The 26,466-nt window shown below is 39.7% G+C and overlaps 1 protein-coding gene across 2 annotated transcripts in view; it reads left to right on the top strand.

The window, feature by feature from the left end:
* CTNNA3 (catenin alpha 3) overlaps window positions 1–26,466 on the top strand; it is a 437,555-nt gene that overhangs the window by 82,597 nt on the left and 328,492 nt on the right. For both annotated transcript variants that reach the window (XM_048310542.1, XM_048310541.1), the window contains exons 6-7: window positions 3,641–3,904; window positions 7,927–8,130. In XM_048310542.1, the coding sequence (XP_048166499.1) occupies window positions 3,641–3,904; window positions 7,927–8,130 (468 nt within the window). The remainder of the gene's footprint in view (window positions 1–3,640; window positions 3,905–7,926; window positions 8,131–26,466) is intronic.

Here is a 26,466-nt window from a genome sequence, read left to right as displayed (position 1 = left end):
GTCTGTGGATCAGGTGAGGGTGACCGGGTAAGAGACAGCCCCGTGGTGGCTCAGAAGTGCTGTGGTGACTGGGCCAAATGGAGCTCAGGAGGTCAGACTGGCTGGGGCAGCTGTGGCTGAGCTGGAGCCTGGCACCCTTATTGCGGCATGGCATGGCTTGGAGAGGGATTGGAGGTCCCAGGGCATGTGGAACTGGGGCTGCAGGGCCTGGGGTGAGCGTGGGTGCAGCTCCCCGCCGAGGCTGGGCAGAGCCCTGAGGGGTGTAAGCTCTAACACCTGCGTAAACAGCGTTCTCTGGGCAGAGCTGACACAGCTGAGGACATCTCGCTGTCAGTATCACCCCCGGATCTTTTTCACTTGCTTTTGTCTGAGATGCTTTCTTCCACTGAAAAGGATGACACAATACTTATGAAATATGTTATCTGGAGCCTTGCCCAGATGAAAAGTGCATGAATGCACTTGGAAGAGTTTGAGCTTTATTACGGTCTTTGAATCACCAGCTACGCATGATTTGGCAGTCACTTCTGACTGAAAGCTGAATGCTAAAACCCAGGTTTAAACTGTGATAAAAACTAATGCTTTTGTCCCCTATTTCTATAGTAGTATGAAATTGTGGGGGTTTGTATGCCTGTGTTTTTCCTGGATACAGAACTCGGCTCAATAACATCTGTCTCTGCAGAGAGCAGGCTGGGTACTGCAGTGCACTTTGAAGCTACAGCTGCTGCAAAATACAGCAGCATGATTTGTACCCACGGTGATCCCAGCCCCCGTGAGCTGTGTTGATGGGAATGCTCAGTGAACAGGAGCTGGCTTCCTGGTGTATTGAGCTGTCAAACCTTAGATATATTATGTGGGATAAAGAACAGACTTTTTTCTTTTTCTCCTTACTGATGTAGTGCAATCAAAGCTTAATGATGAAGGTAGTTTTCAGGTTCTTAAAAGTCTTCTTGTCCATTCCCTGTGTTTAGCTGGAACAAGCCACAGCTGGGACTCTCTGGTTATTCATTCATTTTCTGTTCTTATCATGGACAACCAGGTATAAGGAAGACACAGAAGTATGTCCTGGTAGGGCTGGGACAGCAGCCTGGGGAAATGTTGCTGTAGTGGGCCTCTTGGACTGGCAGTGGTTGAAGATGGGGATTATCTTTAATCTCACTTGCTGTCATATGACATAACTCATTTAGTGTGGAAAAACACATGCTAGACTAGTGGACTATGTCCTCTAGTCTAAAGAGAGGTTGGAATAAGAAAAAAGTGCAAAACCGTGAAGAAAAAATAAAATAACCGTAAGTGCAGTAAAGTAGCTGGGTGAACTGCAGATATTTGTAGAGACTAATTTCCTCCTTTAAAGAACTAGTTCGTTATTCTGATAATCCAACTTTGATAGTGAATTCACTCCATTTTAGTTTTTTTTTTTTTTTGGTCCATTTATGCAGAAGATCAGAGTAAGATTATCTGCTGTTTCTTCTTTTTCACATGAAAAATCTCAAGGAATAAGATCTTCCTCAAGATGGAAGGGAACAATGTTCTATGGTTTCTTTTGCTACTCTCCAAGCTCACAGCTAAACAACAAAGTAGCGATGAATTTCATGGGGCTGAGCATTTTTTTTTTTTTTTTTTTCATTTTAGCATGTTACTGAACAAAACTGGGGCTCTTTGTAGGGCAATTTGTCAATGCCATGACTCTGAATCTCTCTACGGTATCGTGTGAAACAAAAACATTAATTTACCAAACCTTTCTAGATGTCATGTTACTGACTGCTGTTACTGGCTTACCAGTTTTGGCTTTGTTATGAACCCCTCAATTCTGGTTAGACAGTACTGGTTTAGAGGGGAAAAGTAATTTTTAAAGGCTTTTGGGTTCGATTGTTTGCATATGATGCGGCTAAGGAAGAAATGGTTAATAATAGAAGCCAGTTAGGCTGAAGTGTTGCATTGACTTTCCATTGTATCTCTAGGTAGCACAGGAGAAAAGAGGGGCAGTCTGCTGTCTTGTAAAAATTGTAGGTTAGCTAATTAGAACCAGAGTTTAAATAACACTTCTGAACAGTCCAGTGTGCAGGACAAATTGCAGATGCTTTACTGCAGTTGGAAATGCAGTAGTATTTGGATTTGAACACACTGGGCAATGAAATCATTCTTGCACAGTGATTATTCATTTATATATTGGTTTATTAAAAATTTAAAAATATATTATGTGTTAATGCACTCAAGAAAACACAGTCTTCTGATTCAGATGATCAGTTGGTTAAACTACTGTCTACTCCTTCTTAAGACTACATCTCTTTCATTTTGTTTGCTTTTGGTTTTTTTTATTATTGTATCTCTGAGATTTCCAAGTTAGCTCGAGGAAGTAAAATGCAATCCTATGTCCAATGCATATCTTGGAGTAAATGAGATTTTAAAAATACAGGACTGGTTCATTTAATATCAAATGCTCTTTTCTTCAGCCATAAACTTAAAAACTTTATTCAGTGAGAAGTGGGTACTGTGATGCTTTTGTAAATAATGCATATAGAGCCTGATGCAATGCAAAGGAAAATAATTAGACTTTAGATAGCCTATGGGCAGGCTGTGAGAAGTTTTGTATGCATATACTTGTTCATTCTTCATTGTGCCTCTTCTCATCATTTGAATCTGGTGCCACAGGCTCAGATTTGCTATTTTCCTTTCCTTTTTTATTTTTCCCCTGAATTTAACTGTCTCCTTCAGCCAAGCCATTTCACAAATATCTATTAGTTTTCTTTTCAAAGGGACAAGATGCAGAAGCAGCATGGGAAAATGTCTGTAATAAAATAGGACGAGGCAGGAGGCTCCATACAGCCTGACGTTGACTGCGTAGTTGTTCCAAAGTCCGTAACTTTCCGCTGCCCAAATAACAGTGCCCACGACTGATTCCTGGAACAAGTTATATTGGACTTGGGAGTTCTGGCAAGCAGGATGTCCCTTGTTTCTGTTGGTAGGAGGCTGTAGGGTTACAAGGAGATCTAGGTGGAGAAGGGAGGAACAAGATGGGTGTGGTAAGATCCCTAAATGCTTTAAGTGTGCACACAGCAGGGACAGAGGGGAAGCGGGCAGTGGCACCCCAAGGTGGCTTCTCTCAAGCACGTTTTTTATTTCCACACCTTCCATGCTTCCCCTTTCCCAGGAGCACGGGATTCTTATCCCTGACGGGCTGTTCCTTTCTGCAGCGTGCTTGAGACAGAGGCTAGTGGGGCAGGGAAGCAGACACAGGAGATTTGTTCAGATGCAGCAATTACAGAATGCCTTGTTTAGCTCTGTATGCACCTCTGTCCTTTTCTATTTCTTATGAAGAAAGACATGGCTAGGAGGTAAGGCAGCTTAATTTCCAGGGCAGTTTTCTCAGAGGAAAGCTGCTTAAAAACAAACAAAACCAAGACTGTTCATGGTTGTGAGAAACACTAAAAATTGTGATTGTTTTACACATACTTTGTTCATTTGTCATGAGAGAATGATGATTCAGTTGTAAGTATCGTTACAGTCCATTTTCACAAACCTTGATGAATTTAACTTGATGTTTCCTTAAGCAGAGTAGAGATAGAAATGAATAAATGTTTATACATTACTTGTCAGTTTTGGAGTGCTTTTGGAAATAAACAGCATGTTCTTTTGCTGACAGGATTTGAAATCTAGCAATCAGCGAGATGAAATTGCTGCAGCACGTGCATCCCTGAAGGAAAATTCTGCTTTCCTACATTCAATATGTTCAGCTTGTTTGGAACATTCAGATGTTGCATCCCTTACAGCCAGCAAGGATTCAATTTGCAGTGAAATACAGAATGCTCTCAATGTAATTTCTAATGCTTCCCAAGGAGTTGGAAATAAAATGGAAAAAACTTCATCTCACACAGCTACTCTTGGAAGTGCACTTGATGAGCTTGAGGTATGTAGACATGTGAGACTACAATGTTTTTGGAAAAAGAAAGGTTAATTTTTGAATAACTATTGGTATCATAAATGATGAGCCTAAAGGCATTAGAGATTGTTGCTATGCTTAGTCCTAGTCTAAATAGTATCACTGGAAATTATTTCATTGAGAGGGATGACTTTCTTCAGAGGAGTTTGGAATGAAGGCTACATGTGTGTTCAATATTTGGCTCCCTTCAAACAGCAGGGCAGAGTTAGTTCCAGCTGTGTCCCTACTGCTGGAGGCAGACACGTCCTGCAGTAAGTGGGCAGAAACCGTGAGTTCAGTTTGCTAATAAGTGGTTCTCAGCTGACAGTGCCCACTGCTGCCTTGGCTGCATTTGAGCTGCTACTGTGCAAGCTGAAGTCCTTTTCTGCAGAATATGCCATTGGGATCATTCTGTAATTTATTTAATCGAGCAATTCAGAAACCTCATTATGTTTGCTGCTTATCATTAAATAGTGATGTAGCCAATGTGCTTTCACCACCTCTGCATTTCTGCTTCTGTTATTGAAGCAAATACTTGGAGGAAGGCAGCACTTTCTCTATTCCTGACTTCATCCTAGGCTTTTCTATGGAGTTTTTCTTTTTTCTCATGGCTGCTCTGGCTCTTACCAGTGTCATTTTCCATTGTCCTGCCACAAATGGTAAAAGATCTCCTTTAGGTGAGACTACAGCCCATGGTCCTCATGTGGTGTAGCTGATGTAGGCCCAGATCAACAAAAGGAATGAATGTTTCTAAACACATTTGCAAATATGGGTGGTTTTGATTGTAAATTCTGGGACTTAGCAGATCTCAGCATCCCAGTGCCAAAATTATGATGCATTTTCAGGAAAACTGCTGTTAGGACTGATGGTAGTAGATTTTTATCTAAAATTTGCAAGTGAAGATTAAAGCAATTCATTGAAATATTACACAAGTTTCGTAGTGGCAGCTTATTGATCAAAACAGACTTCTCAGTCATGCTCAAAGTCAAATTAGGCAGGTTTTTCCCCCCCAAAGGAATGGGCTATAATTGCATGTTACATGCCGTCCGTCCTTGCTTCTCACAGCAGGTTTTAAAATCACAATTTCTAATCTATTTTCCTAATAAATGGAAGGAAAAAGAAACATGTAAGAGTAACACATGATTTGTTACAATGTAACTGTGAATGACAAATGATATCCCTTATATGAGACTCACTATTTACCTGGATTACTTAAAAATGTAAAAAAAAAAAAAAAAAAAAAAAATTGTTGAAAGGGTTGCACTTTTTTTACTGCAGATGAATTCATCTTGCCTGTATGTAAGCAGTACCATTTAAATGATTGTAAAAATGTAATAACATTTATTATTCTTCTAAAATTTGAGATTTGTGATAATCACAAAATGGAAAAAAATTGTATTTTGAATTGAATTTGTTTTTACTTGGAAATGTAAGGACATAGAAGTCTGACTGTTGTAAAAAGCCATTTGTTTATCTAGTTGTAAATATATTTTTACCTAGGTAGCACAAATGGGAGTTGAAGCTGTGTGAGTTAGATAAAGCACAATTTATAGAGCATTTAACTTCTAAAATGATTTTATGAATTAGATGGTTGCACTTTTCTCGCTTTACAGAAAGTTCTATTGGCTAAGGACCCGAAATAACCTTTGCTCTATCTTCTTATTGCAAATGCAGTGCCATGAAATAGATTGATGTAGTAAATAGTCTGGTGGGAACAAATCTCATTAAATGTTTATAGTGTGGAAATGTATCTCGGAGCTTACCCAACAATCTAGTATCTAGATGTTTTGCAATATCATTCTTCCTTCACCAGTGCTGGCACTGTGAAAGTTATTAAAGATTTATAGGTGAGGAAATCACCAGTAAAATTAGAGCAGCTAACTCTTAAATCAGTAGATTCTCAACAATTCCTCTTAAAGGCTCCCAGTAACTACCATGTCATTTGTAAATAAACACAAAACTGCAACTTTAAAATTTAATTGCATATTAAGATCTGTGAAAAGAGCATGTGGGTGCAGCTTATCTAGTGCTTTCACTGGTCTTCCATCTTCTGAATGCAAAGAGATTTCTCACAAAATGATGCAGGTCTTGCATGCCTGAGTGTCTGTCCGCGTGTTCAGCTGCTCTGTGGTCCTTGAGTGACCGTGGCCATCCAGCTGAGCAACTACATCCGAGATGTCAAAAGGCTGTAAGTCAGTCCAGAACTTCAGGAAATACAACCAAGTTTCTGGATACCTGTGGGCCCTCTCTTTTTCCTGGATCAGAAGACCTGTGAGGGAGAAAACAGTCCTCTTAAATGCTCCCTTATGCTTGAGTCTTTAAGCTACTTAAGAGTAGCTGACTGCTGTTTAGCCTGTTAAACCCACCAGAGACTACTTGTTGTGTGTCTGGTGTCTTTTCATAGAGCCTTTCCTGCATAGATGTACTGACTATGAATAACTAATGAAATTATTTGAAGAATTTTATCTGTAGGGCAGAGTCTTAACTCATATTTTCCTTGTTATTGCCTAGGTTTTTTTATTTGGAGATGAACCAGGCCAGTGCTATTTGTCCATTTTGGTGTGAACTTTCTCCAAACTGTCTCCCAAAGGAAGACACTTCTGCTTTGGTTCAGCTGAGATTTGAAGGCAGTCATTTTTCCAGCTAAGTGGCTAATAGGCTGTGTCCTCCAGGTGTCTTAATCTTCCACAGTCAGTGAAGCTGTTTTTTCTGTAGCAACACTTCAGTATTCTACCTGCTAGGTGTGTTTTGCATTCCGATGGACACCGTATGGATAGCTTGGCGTTGAGGGGGTTACTTGAGCTATAGGAGCTTGAAGAGAAGTTGCTACAGCAGTGAATAGTGACCATGTGGCACAAGTTGAGCAGATGTGAGGTACCCCAGAACACCTTGGTGTTAAGGGCTGTGAGTAGGAAGGCTGAGTTTCGAATCTCAAGCACAAACTTTGTCTCAAGTCCCTTTGCCTAGCTGTTTAAGCTTTTATCTTGTGGTGTTCTGATATAACACTTCCATTTCTAGCTTAAGCTAGACAGTCCCTGAAATTGTCCTATTAAATCTAAATTGAAAATATAATTAAAATTCTCCAGCTTAGAATTAGTCTGGCACATACTGGATAACCACAGATAAGTTCTGCTTTGCCTAAATTCCACTTCAGGGTATCTGGCATGGTTTTCTTGTTTAATATTTCTTCTGAAAGCTTCACACCACCTACGGATGTGATGTAAGAGATGAATGGGTGTATGTGGAGTGTAGGTTTGGAGATCAGGACCATACTGACACTGTTTCAGATGTTCAGTTACATTAACAGTTACTGGTTTGAATTTCTTTAAATGCTGAAGCTCAAATACTCTTACTTTCACATTTCATGAAAATACCATATTCTCCTTTTATTTTTCTTTAGAATATTTGCTTGCCACACAAATGTAATAATTCTATCAAGCCAAAAGAGTTGTCTGCTTTTGTTTACCCTACTTACTGAAAAGCAAAAGGACACTTACATCTAGGTCCTTTGAAAAAATAGTTGTTAAACAAAAGCTGCAGTTTTTATCTTTGCCCATATTCAGCCTGTTGAAAGTGGCTGGAGTGACTTTGTGCCATTGTGGATTGTATTGGACTAAAAAACAGCAGAATCAGACGGCTCATGTAATCTGATTTAACTTTCTCAGCTGTGAGCTAGCACTGGTGACTCTGAGTTAAACCCAGAGGTTCTCCTGATCTCTAAAAAACTGAAGTTTGGAGGCATTGAACCCCTCTTTCAAACAAAGCTTCGACTCTGCTCTGAGGGTCTGAATGGCAGAGAGAACTTGGGTTTGGCTGCAGATGACCTCTGTGTGTAGCCCCACTAGGGAGAATGGAATCTGCCATGGTCAAAAGTATTTTGGGTGCTTCCAGTGGGAAGGGCTAGAAGCACATCTGGGAAGCATAACGTGACTGTAGTTCCTGCAAGTAAAGAATAAAGCACCAACTTCACTGGACTTACTTTTCTTACCTGTACTCCTCATTTTTTCCAGAATTTGATTGTCCTGGATCCTCTTGAAGTGAAGGAAGAGAAAGTGAGGCCCTCCCTGGAGCAGCGGCTGGAGGCGATAATCAGCGGCGCGGCGCTGCTGGCCGACTCCTCGTGCACGCGGGACTCGCACCGCGAGCGCATCATCGCCGAGTGCAACGCCATCCGCCAGGCCCTGCAGGAGCTGCTGGCCGAGTACCTCCGCAACGTGAGTGCCGCGCTCGGGGGCTGCCTCACAGCCTCGGCCTAGGGGAGGGTAGGATTTCCCCGAGAATTAGCGTGCAGTTTAACCTGTATTTCTCAACGTGCTCTTTAAAAGGTTCAAAAGGACGTTTTTCTATGGAAATCTAAGCCAAAACTAAGTACAAATCCCCCAAATGAGTATGAATTGTATTATATCATGTATATGAAGTCTGTGGAAAATGCCATACCACAGACAAAATGTACATGTTCAGGTTATTTTATGCTTGTTGTGAACTGTCACTGGTTCAGAACAGACATAATCCTTCATATCCCAGAAACAAGTGTTTCTTTGTAATGCCACTTCCTAGATCAGAGTTTGAAAATGTAATCTCTGTTTCTGTAGAATGCAACAATTTAAATAATAATTTCTTAAAAGGTAAGTAATCTGTTAGTGTTGTTTTCAAGTAGGGTGTGCACACCAGAAGAGAAGAGCACCAATTTGCAAGTGTAAGAATGACTAAATTGCTATATTGGGAAGACAGGAGTGTTGGGTAAATCCAGAAATCTGGTTGTCTGACATGCTTGCAGGCTAATTCAGCTGTGAGTTTTTTGAAAAGGAACATAGTTGGCATTTTAAAAGTGATTGTTCTTCTATGTTTGAAAAAAGGATTTGACACTTGTTATGTCTGGCAGGTAAATGTTGAAACAGTGGAGACTCAATACTGTTAATATAGGTACACAATGTTCATCTCATGCTTTTCGTCTGTAAACACTTTCTGTAGGTGTAATGCTCTTTTCTAAACATACCTCAGGATGATTCATCAAGCACATTGAGAGAGCAATTGTGTGATACAGATATTTGTTCCCTTTTTGGGAAGCTGAAATTCCTTTCTGTTCTGTAAGTCATAGCAGTTAACACAGTCTAAAGCTGTTCTAATGAGACTGTTTGCTTTGTCTTACTCTATTGTCGTTAGGATAATGTGGTATAGGGACTAAAATAATCTATGCATATCAGATCTTTTTTCATCTCACAGATACTATACATTTTGATATTTCTCTTTATTTATTGAGGGGCAGGTGGAATTTACAGATGCTTTATTCAAGTTGTGCTTTCACTCCCTATTCCAGAGAAAGGTGCTATAATATTTTTACTCAGAATGCTGTTGAATGCAGCATTAATTCTCGAACCTCTCTGGAAGTGCTTGGGTTTAGATAGTGAGATTTCTTCAGCTCTGGTTATCTTGGGATGTAAGTCTTTGGTACGCTGTTGTAGCAGATTTCTCTTGCAATATGTGTTCTAGGGTGGGTCAGGGTTTGCTATTAAGTGGCTGAAAGTTTTATAAGGGAAGGCATTCACCTTTAATGGTTGGACTCAATGACCTTGAAGGTCTTTTCCAACCTAAATGATCCTATGATTCTATCCTGTCGTAGCCAGAGCATGTGGCAGGGTGCAGATGTGGTGAACAGCATCCCATATCAGTCCAAAAGGCTGCTCTGGGTTTGTCCCAAGAACGCTTTCCTATGTATCTCTGGCATGAAACTACAAGATTTTAAGTCCAAATGATCTTAAATTCTTAGACTCTTGAAACAAAATTGTGATGATCTTTTCTATTTCAGAAATAGTCATGGGTTTAGGGGTACGTAATGTACAGTAGGTGGAAAAGAATAATACATAATCCACCCCACTGACTTGAGAAAGTCAGAAAGCAACTATTGAAATATGACAGTAAGGGAAAGTGCCATATAATTTGCTGCAGAACACAGTTACTGCACAAGGTGGCAAAGACAAGGAAGAAGAAAGGAAAAAATACAAAAGATTTAAAGGTATGAGGTTACATAACAGGAGGGAATGAAAAGTTTTTAGTTTCTTTTAGAGCTCTTGACCTGCTTAGACAGTTATTACTGAATGGAAAAACTCTCACTGAGAATAGGTTATGGCTATTACTGAGACTGTGTTAAATATGTTTTTCAGTGGGAAGATTATCAGATGTCAGTTCCTTTATTTCACAGCTCTTACCCACTGAAGAAAAGATGATAGATCCAGGAAACAGTGCTGATTTGTCAGTGTCTTTTTGGCTCTTCTATTAATAGTTTCAATGAGCCAGGACTGGGAATTGAATGAGCTATAAAGATGATGACAGCCATTTGTTACCGTAGCACAATCTAGGGTTGTGATTCCCTTCCTCTCCTTGGGAACACTGTTGTACTCCACAGGCAAGTGCTCTGTCTGTGGAATACTTCATGGGAATTTGTGTGTGCGCCCTCCTGGCCTGTGCCCTGTGCTCTGAGTAAGGCCCAGAGCCTCTGTGCCACAGCTTGTACATGAGAGTGGAAACTTTTCCTTGCCCACAGTCTACCCCGCTCACGCTTTGCTCCTGGCTTTGTGCTCCTGGTGTGTGGCTCCCAAGCCCAGCGTCCCTGCTGTCATTTCAGCCCTCCGCACTCCTGCTCACGAGCTGTGCTAGTCAACTGCTTGGAAAGGTTTGCTTTTTTGGAGATGGGTCTCCTATTTCTTGCTGGCACATTGGCTTGATCGCTTGCCTTAAGGCTTCTTCCTGTTTGAGTGTTGCCAGTGGGAGTTGCTGTGCCTTAGAGACACCTCACCCAGTAAGTGCCACCTCCACAGATCCTCCTCTGGCAGCTGGTTTGCCAGGAAGCTCTGGGAGCTGCACTGGTGACATCCAGGGTTGCTCTGGTGCTGATGGTGGATGTGCCCTGCCTGCTAAGTGTTGAGTTTCAACACTTGGGGTGTTGCCAAGGACTTGGGTGCCTAAATTCTGTGTAGACTCTGCGTTGTCTGTTCTTTTGAAACTAGGTCTCAGTGCTTGAACTCTACAGGAACTTAGGATTTAGCCCTAATATTTGAAACAGTATAAGGAGTATAGCTTTTGTGGTTCCTAAATTTATGTTTTAATTTTTCCTCAATTATTTACAGTGTCTAATAAGCCTTGAGGACATCAAATGAAATTAGGAGCTTGTTGGTGTCAGTAATAAATTTTCAAAAATCTTTTTTTAAAGAGTTTTCAATGCAAGCTGGGAGAAACATCTTTTCAGAAGATACTTGCTTTTATGTGAGTGTGTTTTTCACAGAAGCTTTATCACAGTGAATGGTACAATGGAAAGTGAAGCAAAATGCTTTCTACAAGAGCCTATAAGTTCTTCTGTTGAGAGTAACTCAGACACATAGTAAATTGCAAATACATTTATAATTCTCCTGAAAGGCAGCAGGTTTTTTCTGAATTGTTTCAAAAATTCTTTGAAATTATTTCTGTACTGTTGTTATCCTTTCTGAATTTTATTCATAGACATGAATTGTTAGGGGATATATTTGCATTTTAGGACATCCAGTAACAGGAATTACTATTATGGGTTTGGATATCTTATCAATGGCAGAATCATAATGTAGTGTGGATAATAATGTAATAATGTATCCATGGGAGTAATCATTTTGTTCTAGTAATAAGCACTTGCTTTTTCCTAATGACAAGCTCTTGTCTTTTCATCCTTCACAATGAAAAGTTATTGAACACATTGGAGTGCAGCAATACAAGCTCCCTGTTGAGTTTTTTCTGAGCTTTTACTGAGTCACAATAAGGATGTTCCCTTTCCTGGGGGGTCAGAAGGGATGATGGAGCTGTGATTGAGTGTGAGTGGAAGTGGCTGTTGTGAGCAGCACTAAGTGGTTGCAGGTACTGCTGTCTCTGCCTTCATTAAATAGGGTGGTGTGCCTGAACAATTATTCTCATCCTCCTCTGGCTTTCAATAGCGATCACTCCTAGGTTGTTAAGGCTGGTAAAGAAAGGTCAGATACACTGATAATATGAGAGCAGCTTTCTTGAAATTGAAAACTCCTTACTTTTGGAATGTTGTTTCATGATATTTAAGCTTCATTAGTTTCAGTTCATTAGTTTCTCAGCTTATTATGGCTGTAGATTGGCGATACACGTGTGTGTGTATGTGGGTCAATGTATTTTTCTCATCACTTCTGATTTTGCTTTCTTCTTGTGTATTCCAAAAATTTCTGTTTCTTAACTGGGCTTTTATGTTATGATTCCCTAAATGTTTGGGTCAGACATGGGTAATTTAGTCTGGACGTGCCTGTGGCTCTTGTGCCACAGGTGGTGGCAGCTGCCGTGTCCTCCTGTCCCACAGCTGTGCCGTGTGTGTGGCAGGGAGCAGAGCCAAACCAGCCCTTCTCACACCAGCAGTGCTTCCATTTAAAAAGCGTGAGGAGAATGATGATACATTTTACCTTGAGGCAGATCAGGAAGTGAACGGAGGTTGACCACCTTGTATGTATTTATATTACTGCTAATCAAGCCCTTGCCATCCATGTAGCCTAAGGGCAGGCCAGCTGAGCAGGAATGTCATGTGCTCTGGGACCCGGAACTGCTCAGGAGTGATGCTGCAGGGGACACGAAGTAGCTGGTGGCAGGCAGTGAAGCACCTGTACTGTGTGTAGGGCACACTTGAACCTTGCTGGGAATGCAGCTCCTGGAGCTTTATGAAACTGGGCTCCCTCAAGGCTCCCTGAAGCCTGGTGCTTCACCACAGGTTAGTGTCCACAATTTCTGGGTATGTGCCATGTTTGGATCTGAGTACATCGGCTGAAGTGCTGTGAGGATGAGACTAGGAGCTAGGATCCCTGAAAGCAGAGGGATAACTGGGACAGGGACAGGGAGTGAGCTGGCCTGTGTCCTTAAGGAAAGGTGTGCAGTGCAGAGCCTTCTGTAGCCGTGAGGGAGGTCCAGCTGCGGGAAAGGGGGCACAGTGGAGAGCTGGGACTTGCGCGTTGTGTCTCTAGATTTCAAACTCTGATTGTTCACTTACTGGAACGTGAGCATTGGAAATTCAAAACCAGAAAATGGGTGGAAAACCAAGAATCTTTATTTACTGATGGTATGGTTCTGGGCCTTGCTCTTTGTCTCAGGTCTTAAATTTGATTGCTGTGGAGTGCTAATGCCTCGCTCTGCCTCTGTATTGAGTACTCTTCAGCAACAGCTTAAAGGTCTGACCCACTGTCTGCATGTGGAAACTGTGATTGATAATGTTTTCTGTGGTTTTATTGCCATTCTTACTCTTGGAGAGTGGAGGGACATACAGATTCCTCAAGCATACTGATATCTCAACTTGACGTTTCTTGTACTTCATGATTTCCTGATGAAGACTTTTAACACTTTCCTGGATTGCCAGTGACACCTGAGGAGGTAAAAATAGGGGACTGTTTGACTTGTCCTTTGTGGTTATTTCCACTTTCTTTCATAAATATGTAACTTGCAAAGTTCTGCGTAGTAGCTTTCTGAAGAACTGAGCCCAAACTTGGTGGACTTGACTAACCAGGGAGTTTGAAGAAATTCCTTGTTAAGATCTTCAGGAACAGAATGACTGTTGGTTATTCATGGAAGGGGTTGAAATAACTGACTTCCTGAAATCCTTGTTTTTAAATCCTTTTTTATTTCTGAACAAATAGAAAACACTTGTATTTGTGCCTTTTTTTGTAAAAAGAGTGGATTTGAATGCCCTTACTTACTGTCCTCTTCATATTCAAACATCTTAAGAAAACTTCCAGAGAAATTTGAAATTGAAGTATGTCAAAATGTGAGCTAGAAGAGTTTTGATGTGTGGGTGGGAAATGTCACTCAGTTCTTTTCTTATTCATGGGGTTTTTTTTATTTTTCATGGCTTTATTGAGTATTATATTTTTCAAAAAAGGATGTATTCTAGTAAGATTGGTATGCCCATATGGCATATTATGCTGGCATTTATGCAAGAAAATATGTAGTTTTCATGATTCTGTTGTTCACATTGCCTGAGTAGTTGATTGAGTTGACTTTGAACACTCCTACAGAGGATTTTCTTCCATTTTGTATGCAGTATGTGTAATTGAAAATTATTTTTCTGAATGTTAACTTTCAGCGAACATTTTGTTTTATGGGGAAATTAGATACGAATTGTTAAGGAGGAGGATCTTAAGTGTACTTAAAAGACAGAAGTAGTCTAGTGAATTCCCCAAATAGATTTACAGCTGAAAAATAAGCTGCAGTTAAATGTACCTGATTATAGATGCTCTTACAGACTTTGCAGTAATCTGGGATCTCTGCACGTGAGCTGGAGAAGGATAATGAAATTCTCTCCTTAAGCCCTGCTTTTCATTGAATGGTTCTGAGCCGAGCTATTTCAGGATTAATCAGATCTGAACCTGTGGCTTGCACGGGAGTAATGTAGCGTGAGGAGCGACTCATGGCTCTGTGGAGGGTGATTCACTACAAGAGTCAGTAATTTGTATTTAGCATACCTGACAGCACTGGAAATTTATTGGGTTGCTGAAGACTAATTTTTTTTTTTTTTCAAGAAACCTTCAATAAGGCAGCATTTGCTCTCCCCAAGATGAAATAAATCCTTGGTTATGGTAACAAACAATCATTAAAAATAAATAATGAAGTATTTGTTAACTCAACATCTACCTAGCTGTTTAGTTTACAAGAACTTTCCTATTTTTAGAGTTTATTGAAAAATTGTTGTTGTTACGTAATGTTTTTCTCAACCAGTTTCCTATTTTGTGGAGGATGTTAGACTGGTCATTTTTTGAAATGTCAGGATGCAATTTCTGGGAATGTTACTGAATTCTGCTGTTTCAGATGCATTTATCTTTGTTTTTGTCCTCTGGTATAATGCAGCTGATTTTTGTTGTTGAAATAAATTTCTAAATTGTATTCTGTTTCAGGTTAAAAGTTACTTATTTTTATTTATGTAACAGTTCTAATTCAAAAGATCAATCATAATTGATAGTTCAGGGAACTCTTCATAGACTCTTGGTGTTGTAGGCCCATCCAAAACCCAAACCAACCTGGCTGGAGTTGACTATGCTTTGAGCAGTGGGTTGGACTGGATGATGTCCAACACTGCTACTGTATTAAGTATGTGGAGTCTGATGCTAAACATTTGAATAAATTCCAATGTTTGGGCAATGTCCCAGATGACCCTGCCAGCTCCTTTCGATGTACAGTAAATACCATTATTTACTAATGGAAGATTAAAAGACATTCAGGTAATGATGCCAGGACAAGAAATGACATAAAATGGCAAAAGGAAAGTTTCTTTCATTTGAATAATCTCTGGTAATCTTCAGGTGGTGAAAGAAGAGTAGGTACTGTGTTAAATTCTGTGGTAATGAATCCTCTCTATAAAAAAATACCTTGTAGAAGTCATTTGGGAAGTGGTTGATTAAAAGCTCTTCCTAAGAATTTCATGACCTGGCTGTTGAGGTCTGCTGCATGGTTAAAAACAAAGGCTTTTTCCTATAGTTACTTGGATTTAGGATACTTGTATGCCACTGACCTATGAGATGCAGCAGTTCTTAATTTATAGAACCAGAAGTGACTTCTCTGATAGAAATGGAGATATCTGCATAGTTGTCAGCTGACTTTTGGACTTAATTTCTTGTGTAACTTCTCTTGATATTTTTTTTTTTTTGAAGAATGAACAATGGAGTTTTATGTGAAATAGCTTTATGGTCATTTTTGATGAAATCAGTACTGTATCATATTGCAGAAAAATTGTAATTCTTGGTCTTAATTGTTCAGCCAGATCTTATAGGAGTGACTTAAAGGAGATCGGGAACTTAAAGATCTAAATCCCAATTCCGCATTTCCATATTCTTTCTGAAAAGAAAACCAAAACAAGGCTTAAAAAACAAAACCATATCTTTGTCTTTGATTATAAGCAGCATTTATTGGCACTTCCCTTTTAACTTTTGTTTCAGTGGATTTGTTTCCGGTTGCTGTTTGGTGTTCCTGTCTGATGTGCTACTCTTCTTTCCTTAATTAAGTAAAATAAAAAGGAAGAATATGATTTTGTATAATTGCATTTGTGACCAATCTGTATGATCAGAAGGCTGGCAAAGTAAACAATTCCCCCCTTCCCCCTCCCCCCCAAATTAATAAAAAAGATGTGCTTTAGTCCTTTCAAGATCAGCTTTTCTCAAGAACTGCTTCTCGTGGTTGTTTTCTAAGCCTGTGTTGCCAGTTGACACATTTTCTTTCTCTGAGTATGCAAAGAAAATAAAGGTCTTAAATCAGACAGCTGCAGTGCTTAGTAGAATGCATTAAATAAGTTATTCTAATTGCCATATTTACTGGAAAATCCTTGCTATCTTAGGTTATTCTAATTGTCTTTAACCATTGTTTCATTATCAGTAGCAAAAAATAAAGGACATTTATACAAAGATGGAAAGAAATGATATGTCAGCTACTTGACTAGGGGCTGTACTCAGGAATAATCTAAGATTATCTTTTCTATCAAGTAGCGATGTTTCTAATTTTTTCTAAATCCTGATATTGTACAGAAGGAATTATCAGTCTGTAAAAGAAGATAAGTGGTAAAGGAATCTCTCCCTTCATTTTCTTGAATATATTTGGCTCTCTGCAGGAGAAATGAAGAATAATAATCAATTTTTATTCCATGTAAATAAGAGAAAATAAGAAATATAATAATTACATACACCCTGGAAGCAGTTAATGGAAAACAAAAGTGGAGCCCAAGGTAAATCTCTCCTCTGGGAACTTGATTAGTGATTCTTTTCTGCTTAATATGGTAGAAGAGCACTGTATTATTAACGTGCCTTTACTGTGCACACATGGACAGTGTACACATGAGAGAGCAGATGCACATAAACCAGAGCCATTTTGGTTTTATAATGATATTTCCAGTTTACTGTTTGCAGTAATAAGGAGGTGAAATTGGCGAAGACTTTGCAAAGTTCCTGTAGCAAGTGTGAACTAAAGGAGTCCAAACAATGAATAGATAAAGGAAACATGAGCTGCTGTGTGACAGCTTGTGGCTGTGTGCTAGGGAGGTAAGGTCTTAATGGCATTTGTGATGGCAAGGAAACGGAGGTTTCATTGCTTAGCTTTCAAGTAATCAGAAAAACTTGTTTCTAATTTGAAAAACAAGAGGCCTGATAATCTTTTGGATTCCGTCTGCCACTTCCCGTATTCAACTGTGCAGCTGTACATTAAAGCAGGATGTTGAAATGAAATGCACTGGGATGTCGCAGGTGATGCTGACAGATACTGCCAGGGCTGTTAGCAGTTTCTTACCTGTGCTCTCCTGAACAGCTGGGGAACAACTGACCAGGTTGTTGAGATGAAGTATTATCCTGGATCTCAGTGGGAAACAAGGGTGCTGTTGCATATGACTGAGCATGCAAAATCTGAATAAACCCCAGGTAAGGCTGATGGGTCCTGAGGCTGTTTGGCTCCTTGTTTATTGTGGTTCCCAGAACACCTGCCTCTCTCAGCTGTAAGAATGGAATTTTGTAGAGCAAGACTGTTCAGGGACTGGTACCTCCAAGTTCTTCCCAGAAGGACCAGGAACAGCAGGTCTGAAATTTTCAGGGTCTGGTCCCAAGGCCGTTTTACAGAGCTGGCAGGGCATATGCCTGTTTTGTCAGAAGATGTGTTGTGCTTTCTCTGTTTCCATGGAAGATTCTGCTTTTGATAAACTGGCAAAATTTAATAGAAGAAAGATTCCTCTGGAGAATCTCCAGCTGTATTCCTGATTTCTGATGTTGTGCTTCAATTCTTGCTCTGTTTTCCAGTTAGTCTGTAGCATTGTCAACACCATTTTAAATGTCTCATGGAATTATAAGCACAATGTGAGCCCTCTTTTTCTCATTCCATGTCTGGGCGAAATGTGATGTTTGGCAAAGGTCAGATATTAAAATTACTTGCTTGGCACTTATCTAGATGCAGATCTATTAAAGTACTATTACAGACCTAAATAGCTATTACAACTTAAGTAAAATAGGGAGGCTGAAAAAATGACCAGGAGGAGTGGGTTTAGATTTTTGTTTTGACTGCTAATTAAGGATGAAAGTGTTAATTTTTTTGTCCTCTAGCTTATTCTTGTAGAGAAGAGTCTGTGTATATCTGTGATACAGATCTATAGGCCAGCCTGTAAATCTGGAATCATCCATTGCTAGCAAACAGCTGGAATAGGACGCTGTCCTCATACTCCCTGTGGCTGAGGAAGTAAATGAGGTGGAGTAAATGAGCAGGGTCCTGGGATTGCTCTGTAACATGGTGCTGCTGTGGGAGTCCTGGGGAACCACTGCTGTCTCGCTGGGAACGCCGTGCCTTCCCCTCAGGCCTGTGGGGCCTGGCTGCTGCAGAGACACAGATTTTTTTAGATGGTTTCTAGGCCAGAATGTCTCTTTGCTCCTTTGCCCAAATAACAGACGTTCTGTGGCAATAACTATGCAGCAAGGCACAGTCTGATCAACACCAAAGGCTTCTTTACTCAGTTAGAAGAAAGAAGTAACCTGCAAATTTAATAGTGGAGAAAAGGGTGGAAATCTGAGCTTGGGAAGTAATTTAGAAGGGAATAATAGGAGGGAAAGTAAAGACTTTTTTAAGTGGGGGACAGGAACTCAAAAATACTTTCCTACCTGCTTCAGGCATCATGTAAATACGTGGGAAAAATTAATGCAGTCAATAAGGCAAAGTGAATATATGCCAGAAAGAGTTCAGGATTATTTAAGAAAGGAGTTTGTGAACCATTGGCCTTGATTGTAAAAATCTGTGAGGAATGAGTGTTTCCAGGTAACAGAAAAGCTACATTTATCTTAACAGATAAATTCCTTTATCTAGGGAATTTATAGGTCAGTCCCTCTAACTTGGATAACTGTGAAAAAGCTGCAGGAAATCCTTATACATTCATTTCCTAAAACTGCTCAGGATAAGAAGGTGGTGCTGAGCCTCAAGCATGTATTTTCAAAATACATTCTGTCAAATACATGTAGTTCTTTGAGAGAATAGCTGGCTAGGGATTAAAAGGGAAGTTGTAAACTGATGTAACGTTGTACACAGCATTGCACACTGAGAGGATGTTTTCATAAGCAAACTAGAGAAGCACAGTAATTGTATGATGAGGGGAAATGCAGGTCACTGAAAAACTGAATTGGTATTTAATCTATTGCAGGTCAGTTTGGGATAGCTTAATGAAGTGTGATTCTGCAAGGGCTGGCCTGGGACCCACGTGTATGGTGCATTTTCATTAGTAATAAATGAAATAAAAGTAAATAAATGGCTTAGGGAATGAAGAGTGGAAATAATTGAGAGCTTGAATGATGCTACCCTGGTGCAACTTCAAAAGATTTTATAGGTCAATAAAAACATTACCTCCCCCTGCCCCTTTACATATATATATATATATATTTTTTTTTTTTTTTTTAGTTTGGAGAAACGATCTGAAATCTGCAGACCTAAATAATAAGTGCAATTACCCTTGGGAAGAAGTTTACTGTATACATAAAAATGGAGGATTTGTGGCTTAGCAGCGGTACTGCTGTACAGCTCCCAATGCCATATGAAAATTAGGGATGAAATGAACTGTCAGTAAGCCTTAGCTCAGTAGGAAATTTTGGGCATCACAGCTTAAGAATAGCAAGGGTTGATAAGAGGAACAAAATGAAGCAGGGATTTTATAACTTATGAAAAGTAGGAAGCAGCTGACTTAGCTGAGTCTCTGTAACTTAGGAAGAGGTGGAGAAGAGGAACATGCTGATATTTTCAGATATGGAAGAGGTTTTTATAAGGTTTATGCTGTTAAGTTATTCTCTATATCTGTTCAGAGAAAGACAAATGTAATGGGCAAAATGCAAAATCCGTGCAGTGTTGGGTAAAAAAACCCAACTGTGTAGATGGGTAAGCACTGGAGCTGTTCCCTTGGGAGGCCATAGAGAGTTGGTCATGCACACATTTGAGACTGGTGGGCTGCCCAGTGTCTGCCTGGGAGCTCTAGGAACATGTGGGCTGTTTCAGAGCGCTCAGGGTGCACAAAGTGACCATGAGCTCCCTCCTAGCCACACTGATTATTGGTTTACAGTTTTATTGAAGTAATATTCCCAGTCTTCATACTTCATTTTCCTACTACAAATTGCTTTTTTCCGTGGATTAGTGTAGGTTTGTAACAGTGAATGCTTTTTGTATGCAGCGATCAAAACTAGACTGAAATTTGGTGGCGCTTTTAGACTTCCAGGCCATCTACAGATAATAATCTGTCCCTTCTACAGTTTTGTGTTCAAGCATCTGGGGAAGGCTGGTTAATAAAAGAAACTATTAATAGTTATAGGCATACTAGGAGTTTATTTCTTCATGAGCTATTTGCATGAAAGTAGTACATTTAACAGTGATTCAGCTTATCATACCAGCAGGAATTTTTGTATCCTGACAAATTTATAACTCCATTAGAAAGATTTATCTAAATTTAATATTTTAGAGTCTACCTAACAATTTTGCATCCTATAATCTGTTCATAAACTGGAACTTAAGTACAAGAAATAGAAAATAGGAATTTTTCTGTACAAGATTAAAACTTTAGCAACCAAATTGCATTTGTGTAATATAATATGTGAGCTGTTCCTGCATACTAACATTTTTTTCTGAAGAGAATGGATATGGATTGTAAAAGCAACCCAGCCAACCAACCAATCTCTCTGTAATTTGGTTGTATGGTGGAAATCCCCAGTAATTTCCTAGTGTTAACATAAAATCAGGTGAAAGCTGCCTGGAGTGTGTTGTGGCCAGGGGATGCCTGGGAGGCAGGAGGCTGCTGTGTCCATAGCGAGTAGGCCTCGCGTGGAACTTGAAGGGAGGAAATTTTCCCAGGGTTCTAGAGGAGGCTCTCCAGGACTCATGCAAACCTGGGTGCTGCTGCAAGGTGCTGGATGAGGAAGCAAGGAAAGAGTAACCTACTCATGTCAGGATAGAGACTGGGGGGGGGACAGTCACTGGAGTTACTTGGCCATGTTAGCTTTTTTTCTCAGAGGGTTTCCATATTCCATAATCTCCCTGTTCTAATAATCAGAAAGCTCCAGTAAACCCAACTTCAGAGATGGAGGATGCCTCTGCTCCAGACAACTGAAAGGAAAAGCTGGTCCTGTGCCACCCCAGGATGATGTCACGCTGTGCCTCTTCCCAAGCACAGAAATGTGTGTTGGCAGGGATGGGATTTTGTGTGACGGCAGTGCTCTGCTCCTCAGGAACTTCTGCCAAACAGCAGGAAGAGTTCTTGTAGGAGAGCTGTTCACAAAAGTGTGTCTGCAAGAAAACAGCACCAGGAAAACTGAGCAGGGCACGGTGTTGAAGCTGTGCCTCCTGAGAGGTCCTTTGGTAGTCATGGGTGGATGTTTCACTGACTGGAATACGTCTTTGTAAATAGAAGGCACAAGACAGCTTTGCAGTTCTTCCAGAATTTTTACTGGTGCTTTAGGTACAAAATGATGGATTTATTCTGGAATAGATGGTAGTTTGTTTGCCTGATCTAGATGAAGCTTTTTTTCCACCCCCCCTACGACCAGGTTTGGTGGTTATAAAGGAAGAATGACTTCATTATGTGTTGAACTGACTTTTTCACAATAAACTTGAGAATCTAAAAGCATACTATCAAATGTCACTCTTTTATATGATGTATTTCACAGTTTAAAATACAATTTTTTTCCAGAGTTGAAATTAGAATTGTTGACATTAAGGAAATGAAAATGATTGATGGAGTGGTTTTACTTGACCAGCTGCTAATGATTTCTCACTCAATATCTCGTTAGCTTGTGCTGAAGTCATGCATACAGCAACCTAGAAAATAGCCCGAAGTTCCTGAAACTATAAGGAAGAAAAATGTAAGTTATTTTGGTGCTTTTGATCTATGAACTGTGATATAAAATGTGACTTTTGATGTTCTGGGATGGTGTGATTGATAGCATAATTTTTGTTATTAAATTGTTTACTGTTTACTGAATGTTACAGTGTATTATATTTTGGCTCAGAGGCAGAGAGAAAGGTCACTTAATTTCCTTGTTGGCCACTGTAGCCCTTGCTCGAGTGGAGCTTTTTGGGGAGAAAGGGAGAAGGCATTTTCATTGGGAACAGCTGAACATGCTCATCTGAGAGAAACTTCTGGAGCTTCCGAAGATGGTGACTGTGAAGAAAGAGGAGACTATATCTGTGGCTCCTGAGGGAGTTTCATAAAGTTACAGCATCTCAAAAGCCCTGCTGAGAATTCTTAGCCTGAGAACAGGTTTGTAGGAAGGGAAGGGTCCATGATGAGCAAGAGAGGGGTTGGCGGACCAACACTTCGATTTTCAGTTTCTTTTGTCCATCAGGGCAGCTGTGTCACTCTCTCAGAACTGTGTGGCAGTAAAACATAGCTGTAATTCAGTGGCTTTTTGATTCTCTCAAGGAGAGGGTGGAGAAGGCTGTGGTCAAGAGGGGGGCAGTCCCTGGGAGGCTCCCAATAGCCACCTGTCAGTGACATAAAGTTTAAATTCCTAAATCACTATATGGATGAGTTGCTTTCTTCAGTGTGAGAAGGAAGGAGTAACCCTCTAACTGAATACTCTTGGAGTATAGGAAATACCTTGAAAAGCTGCAGGTGAGCGTTTAGTTGTGAGATCAGCCAGTGTGTTGTGGCTATTGCCTGTGTCCAGCTGTGCTACATAAAGCTCTCATTCTTATCTCCAATGCTGACTCCTAATTATCTTCTGTACGAGTGCAAAAATCCCAGTATGAAAATATCAAATTCTCTAAAGCCAATGGTGGAACTGCAGCTGGCTTTAATGGAGCCAGAACATCATTGTATTTCAAGGAGTTAAGCTCAGCTCTGGGGGTCTTACTACTTTTTTAAAGAGTGTGGTCTGTATTGAATATTTTATACTGTTCTTCCTTAGTTTTGCCTATGTTGCCTGGCACTCTGATTTATTTTAGTGTCTTACAAACTTTATTTGAAATATATGCTCAATATTTTTGTTAAAATACAGTCCTGGTTATATCTCCCCATTTTTTCTTTTTTTGAATGGTGCTGTGGTTTTGATGTTTGTGCTGACATACATGATGCAAAATGGAAGAACTTCTGCAAAGCAGAAAGAAGAAATTATGGTTTGACCTAGTGTTGAAGCTGAGCAAATTAGCAAAAGAAAAACTGTTGGTAACCAGTGAGAAATCATCCCATTTTCCTCATGCATTTTTTACAAGTATTTTGTGGCAGCTGAAATTTCTGACCAGGACTAGACTCTGTCTCTTTTGCCTCAGACTGCATGTAATTATTCAGAGTATGCCATTTCTCCTTGTAGGAAGACTTACTCCCCACAGGCAGGTGTAATCTATCATCTTTTCCTTCAACAATTCCCCTTTTCCCTCTACCCCAAAAGATATCAGAAAAGATTTATAATATTCTGTGGCCCATAAAAACTGCTTCATTATCCCTAAATCAAATATATCTGATTGCAAAGCTCTTACTTTTATAAAAATTTCGGGAGCAGAATATTTTATGGGGTTTGATGTGCTTTTACTGAAGGCAAAAAATGCATTTTTTAAACCTAATTTTTTGCAAGTTATTGCTGCAAAGTAAAAGCCCTTTTAGACAGAAGGAGGATAATGGCTCTATCTTGAGATGTCCGAAGAGAAGGAAGTATTCAAGCTGAAGTGATAACATCAATTCAGCTGGTGCTGTGTGTCTCTATTGTCACTGTCCTGTCCCTCTAATGTAACAAACACCTTATTTTACAGCCATGGCAGGTGAGGTGGGCAGCTCCTTGAATGGAGATGTTGTTTGTTCACTCCCCTGCCCCAGGGGGATTCCATTTGTTTTCAGACCAGTCACAAGGAAGGAGCAGCTGGATTTGTGCCCTCCCGTTTTCATTCCTTCCTGTTTCCTTCCTTTTCTTGATCCATTACCATGATGAGCAGTTACAGCTTCGTCAAGTCTTTAATCACTGAATCATTGGGATCTTCCTTTTCCGTAGGCTTCTCTATGGTTTCCCCTCCTTTCTTTCTCCATTTTACACATCTATCCCTTCTCCTGTTTAGATAGAATGAATTTACTTTCCTTGTTGGGTGTTTTTCCTAAAGATGTTTTTCAGTGAAATGCTGTTTTATTTTTGGACAGCTTTAATGGAGATAGTGGCTTTGGGTGAGAAATAACTGTAAGGTTCCCAAGGGTTGTTGTGGGGCGTTCCCCCATTTCCTACAAAGCAGCTCCTGCTATTTCAGCTTAGTTAACCCTTGATGCTGCAATATCTGTGAAAAAGATTTTATATTTATAATGCTTCCTTATTTTTTAAATTATTTCCCAATGTTACCTTTATTAACTGATAGTCCTGAAAACTGTGATGTTAATGGAAAAATACACCACTAAAGCAGAGCAGAGCTCTGCTCTTGATGGGCAGCATTGTATGTGTTTATTGCCCCATCCAATTGAATTAATATTAATATGAGCAATACTTTGGTGTCTTTGCATATATTATTGTTTATTTATTAATAATTCTGCCTTTGATTTACTTTTCCACTTCCCTTGGTTTCTCCGAAGTCTTCTTAGGTGAAACAGGCCATTAGCAATGTTATTTTTAATATAAAAGCACTTAATTGAGGGTCTAATATATATTTATTCATTATATTTATTTGCCTCCCTGAGCAGTTTTGCAGATCTATGTCTGTCTTTTTTTTTTTTTTGTGGTCAGTTACTTCTTTTAGTTCATGTGTGTAAGGCCAGCTTTTTTATCCCTGTTACTGATTTACATTCAGATACTATCCTACTGATTACTGACATGTACAGGAGATATTTGGTACTAAAGAAAATGGAAATGGTTTTCAATTTGGGAAAAGGAGATCCCATTCTCAAGGGGTTTGCCTGTGTATATCCAGTCCAGACTTAAATTTAATCCTTCTCATCTTCTGTTTTGTGTTGTGCCTTGTTAGCCTGTACCTCCTTTTAAAAACCAGCCTTAAATATCTTCTCTTCGAGATCCATATAAATTTTGAAAATATATTTTTTTTTTTTTGGTCCTGCAGCATAACTTAGGTGCATCTATGATATTTATAGCCCCTTCCTTTACATCCTCTCTCAGGAGTAATGCTGACTTATTTCTGCATTTAAATCTTCATGTTTTAGCTAGCAATGGGAGTGCTTTTTTGGGTAACTATAGTATTTCTGTGGCATTAACAATGCCCCTGCATAAATTCCCCTCCTCCCTCCTTATTTTGTAAAAGAAAACCTTACACACAAACTCTTAAAACAGGCCATTAGTGCTTATTTCTGGGAAGCAAAAATGATTCTTTTTTTTTTCGAAGAGTAATTTTGGTTTTTAGTAGGCATATGTTTGGTTTATACTTGGATATTATAGGGAGGAATCTTCGAATGCAAATTAGCAATATAAATTATCTGAAATCGATTCTTTATTTTGGTGGGTATTTTAATTTCTTTGCTAAAGTAAAGGTAGAGTCTCAAAATTCCTGAGGCAAAATGCAGGTAGGGAAGAAAGGAGTGAACAAGTGCCAAGGCTTGTGAATGTGGGAGAGGAGGCTGGCAGCACTTCACATTTGAACCATGAGATTGATTCTGCAATGCAGAACACAGGCAGATCTTTCTGCCTGTTTGGGATCAGGTATCTTCAGTGAGATTGTTCATAGATTCAAGGAGTTATCCAGAGAAATAAAGAAATGGAAGACAGCTTCAGGAAGAAGGTAGCATTGAAGTGACTAATTAAGCCAGACAGGATTACAAAGCAAATTTTATCAATAATGTTTATTCCCACTCAGGTTCACTAATTCCATTCCATTGATGTAGATACTGTGTTCCCCAGTGACTGGAGAGTTTTTTAAGAAGTTACAGAAGCACCTATACTGTTGTTTTTGCTTTGAGATGGTGAGGGCATCATGTTCATCCCTTCCAGAAACTTCTAAAGTTTCTATTATAATCACTTGATGAAAGTGGAATTAGGGCAGTTCATACTGTCATCTGTTAACCCTATGTCTTCAAGGCTTTAGGGTGCAAAGAGATTATAAAAACCCCAAAACTTAACATCACCTTATGTAGTGGTGGAATAAAAAAAAAAGGTTGATTTTTATTAGCATATTCTAGCATTATTATATTTATGAATCTATATTTGCAAGAGCTAGTGAAGAAGAAAAGGAGTCAGACAAGCTTCAGCATGTGCTTGGTAGGCAGCAAAGCTGCTCAGCTCTGGAGGTGGATACCTGAGAGGCATTTCCCTCCAGGATCTCAGTCTGAATAGCTCTGTCTCACTACTGGCAGTCTCAATTGTGACAGCTAGATTTTGGAGAAAGAGCTGACTTGCAGAAGGCAAAGAGAGCTATGAACTGTCTAGTAATGCTGCAGCAGAAGAAAAAAATAAATCTTGTTCGTGAATCCTGTTTGCATATTCAGATACACCACTGATAGCTGTGTTTTTTCCTTTCCTGGCAATGAGAATAAGGCTTTTGGGCAGTTATGGCTGGGTTAATTGCACAAGTTTACAGGTTCTTTAAAAATAAAGTTGCTAACAGCAAGACATAAAGGGGAGGTGTGTCAT

Source organism: Corvus hawaiiensis, chromosome 8 (assembly GCF_020740725.1).
Source record: "Corvus hawaiiensis isolate bCorHaw1 chromosome 8, bCorHaw1.pri.cur, whole genome shotgun sequence".
In the NCBI taxonomy this organism is placed as follows: Eukaryota; Metazoa; Chordata; class Aves; order Passeriformes; family Corvidae; genus Corvus; species Corvus hawaiiensis.
This window is presented reverse-complemented; position numbering and strand designations above follow the sequence as displayed.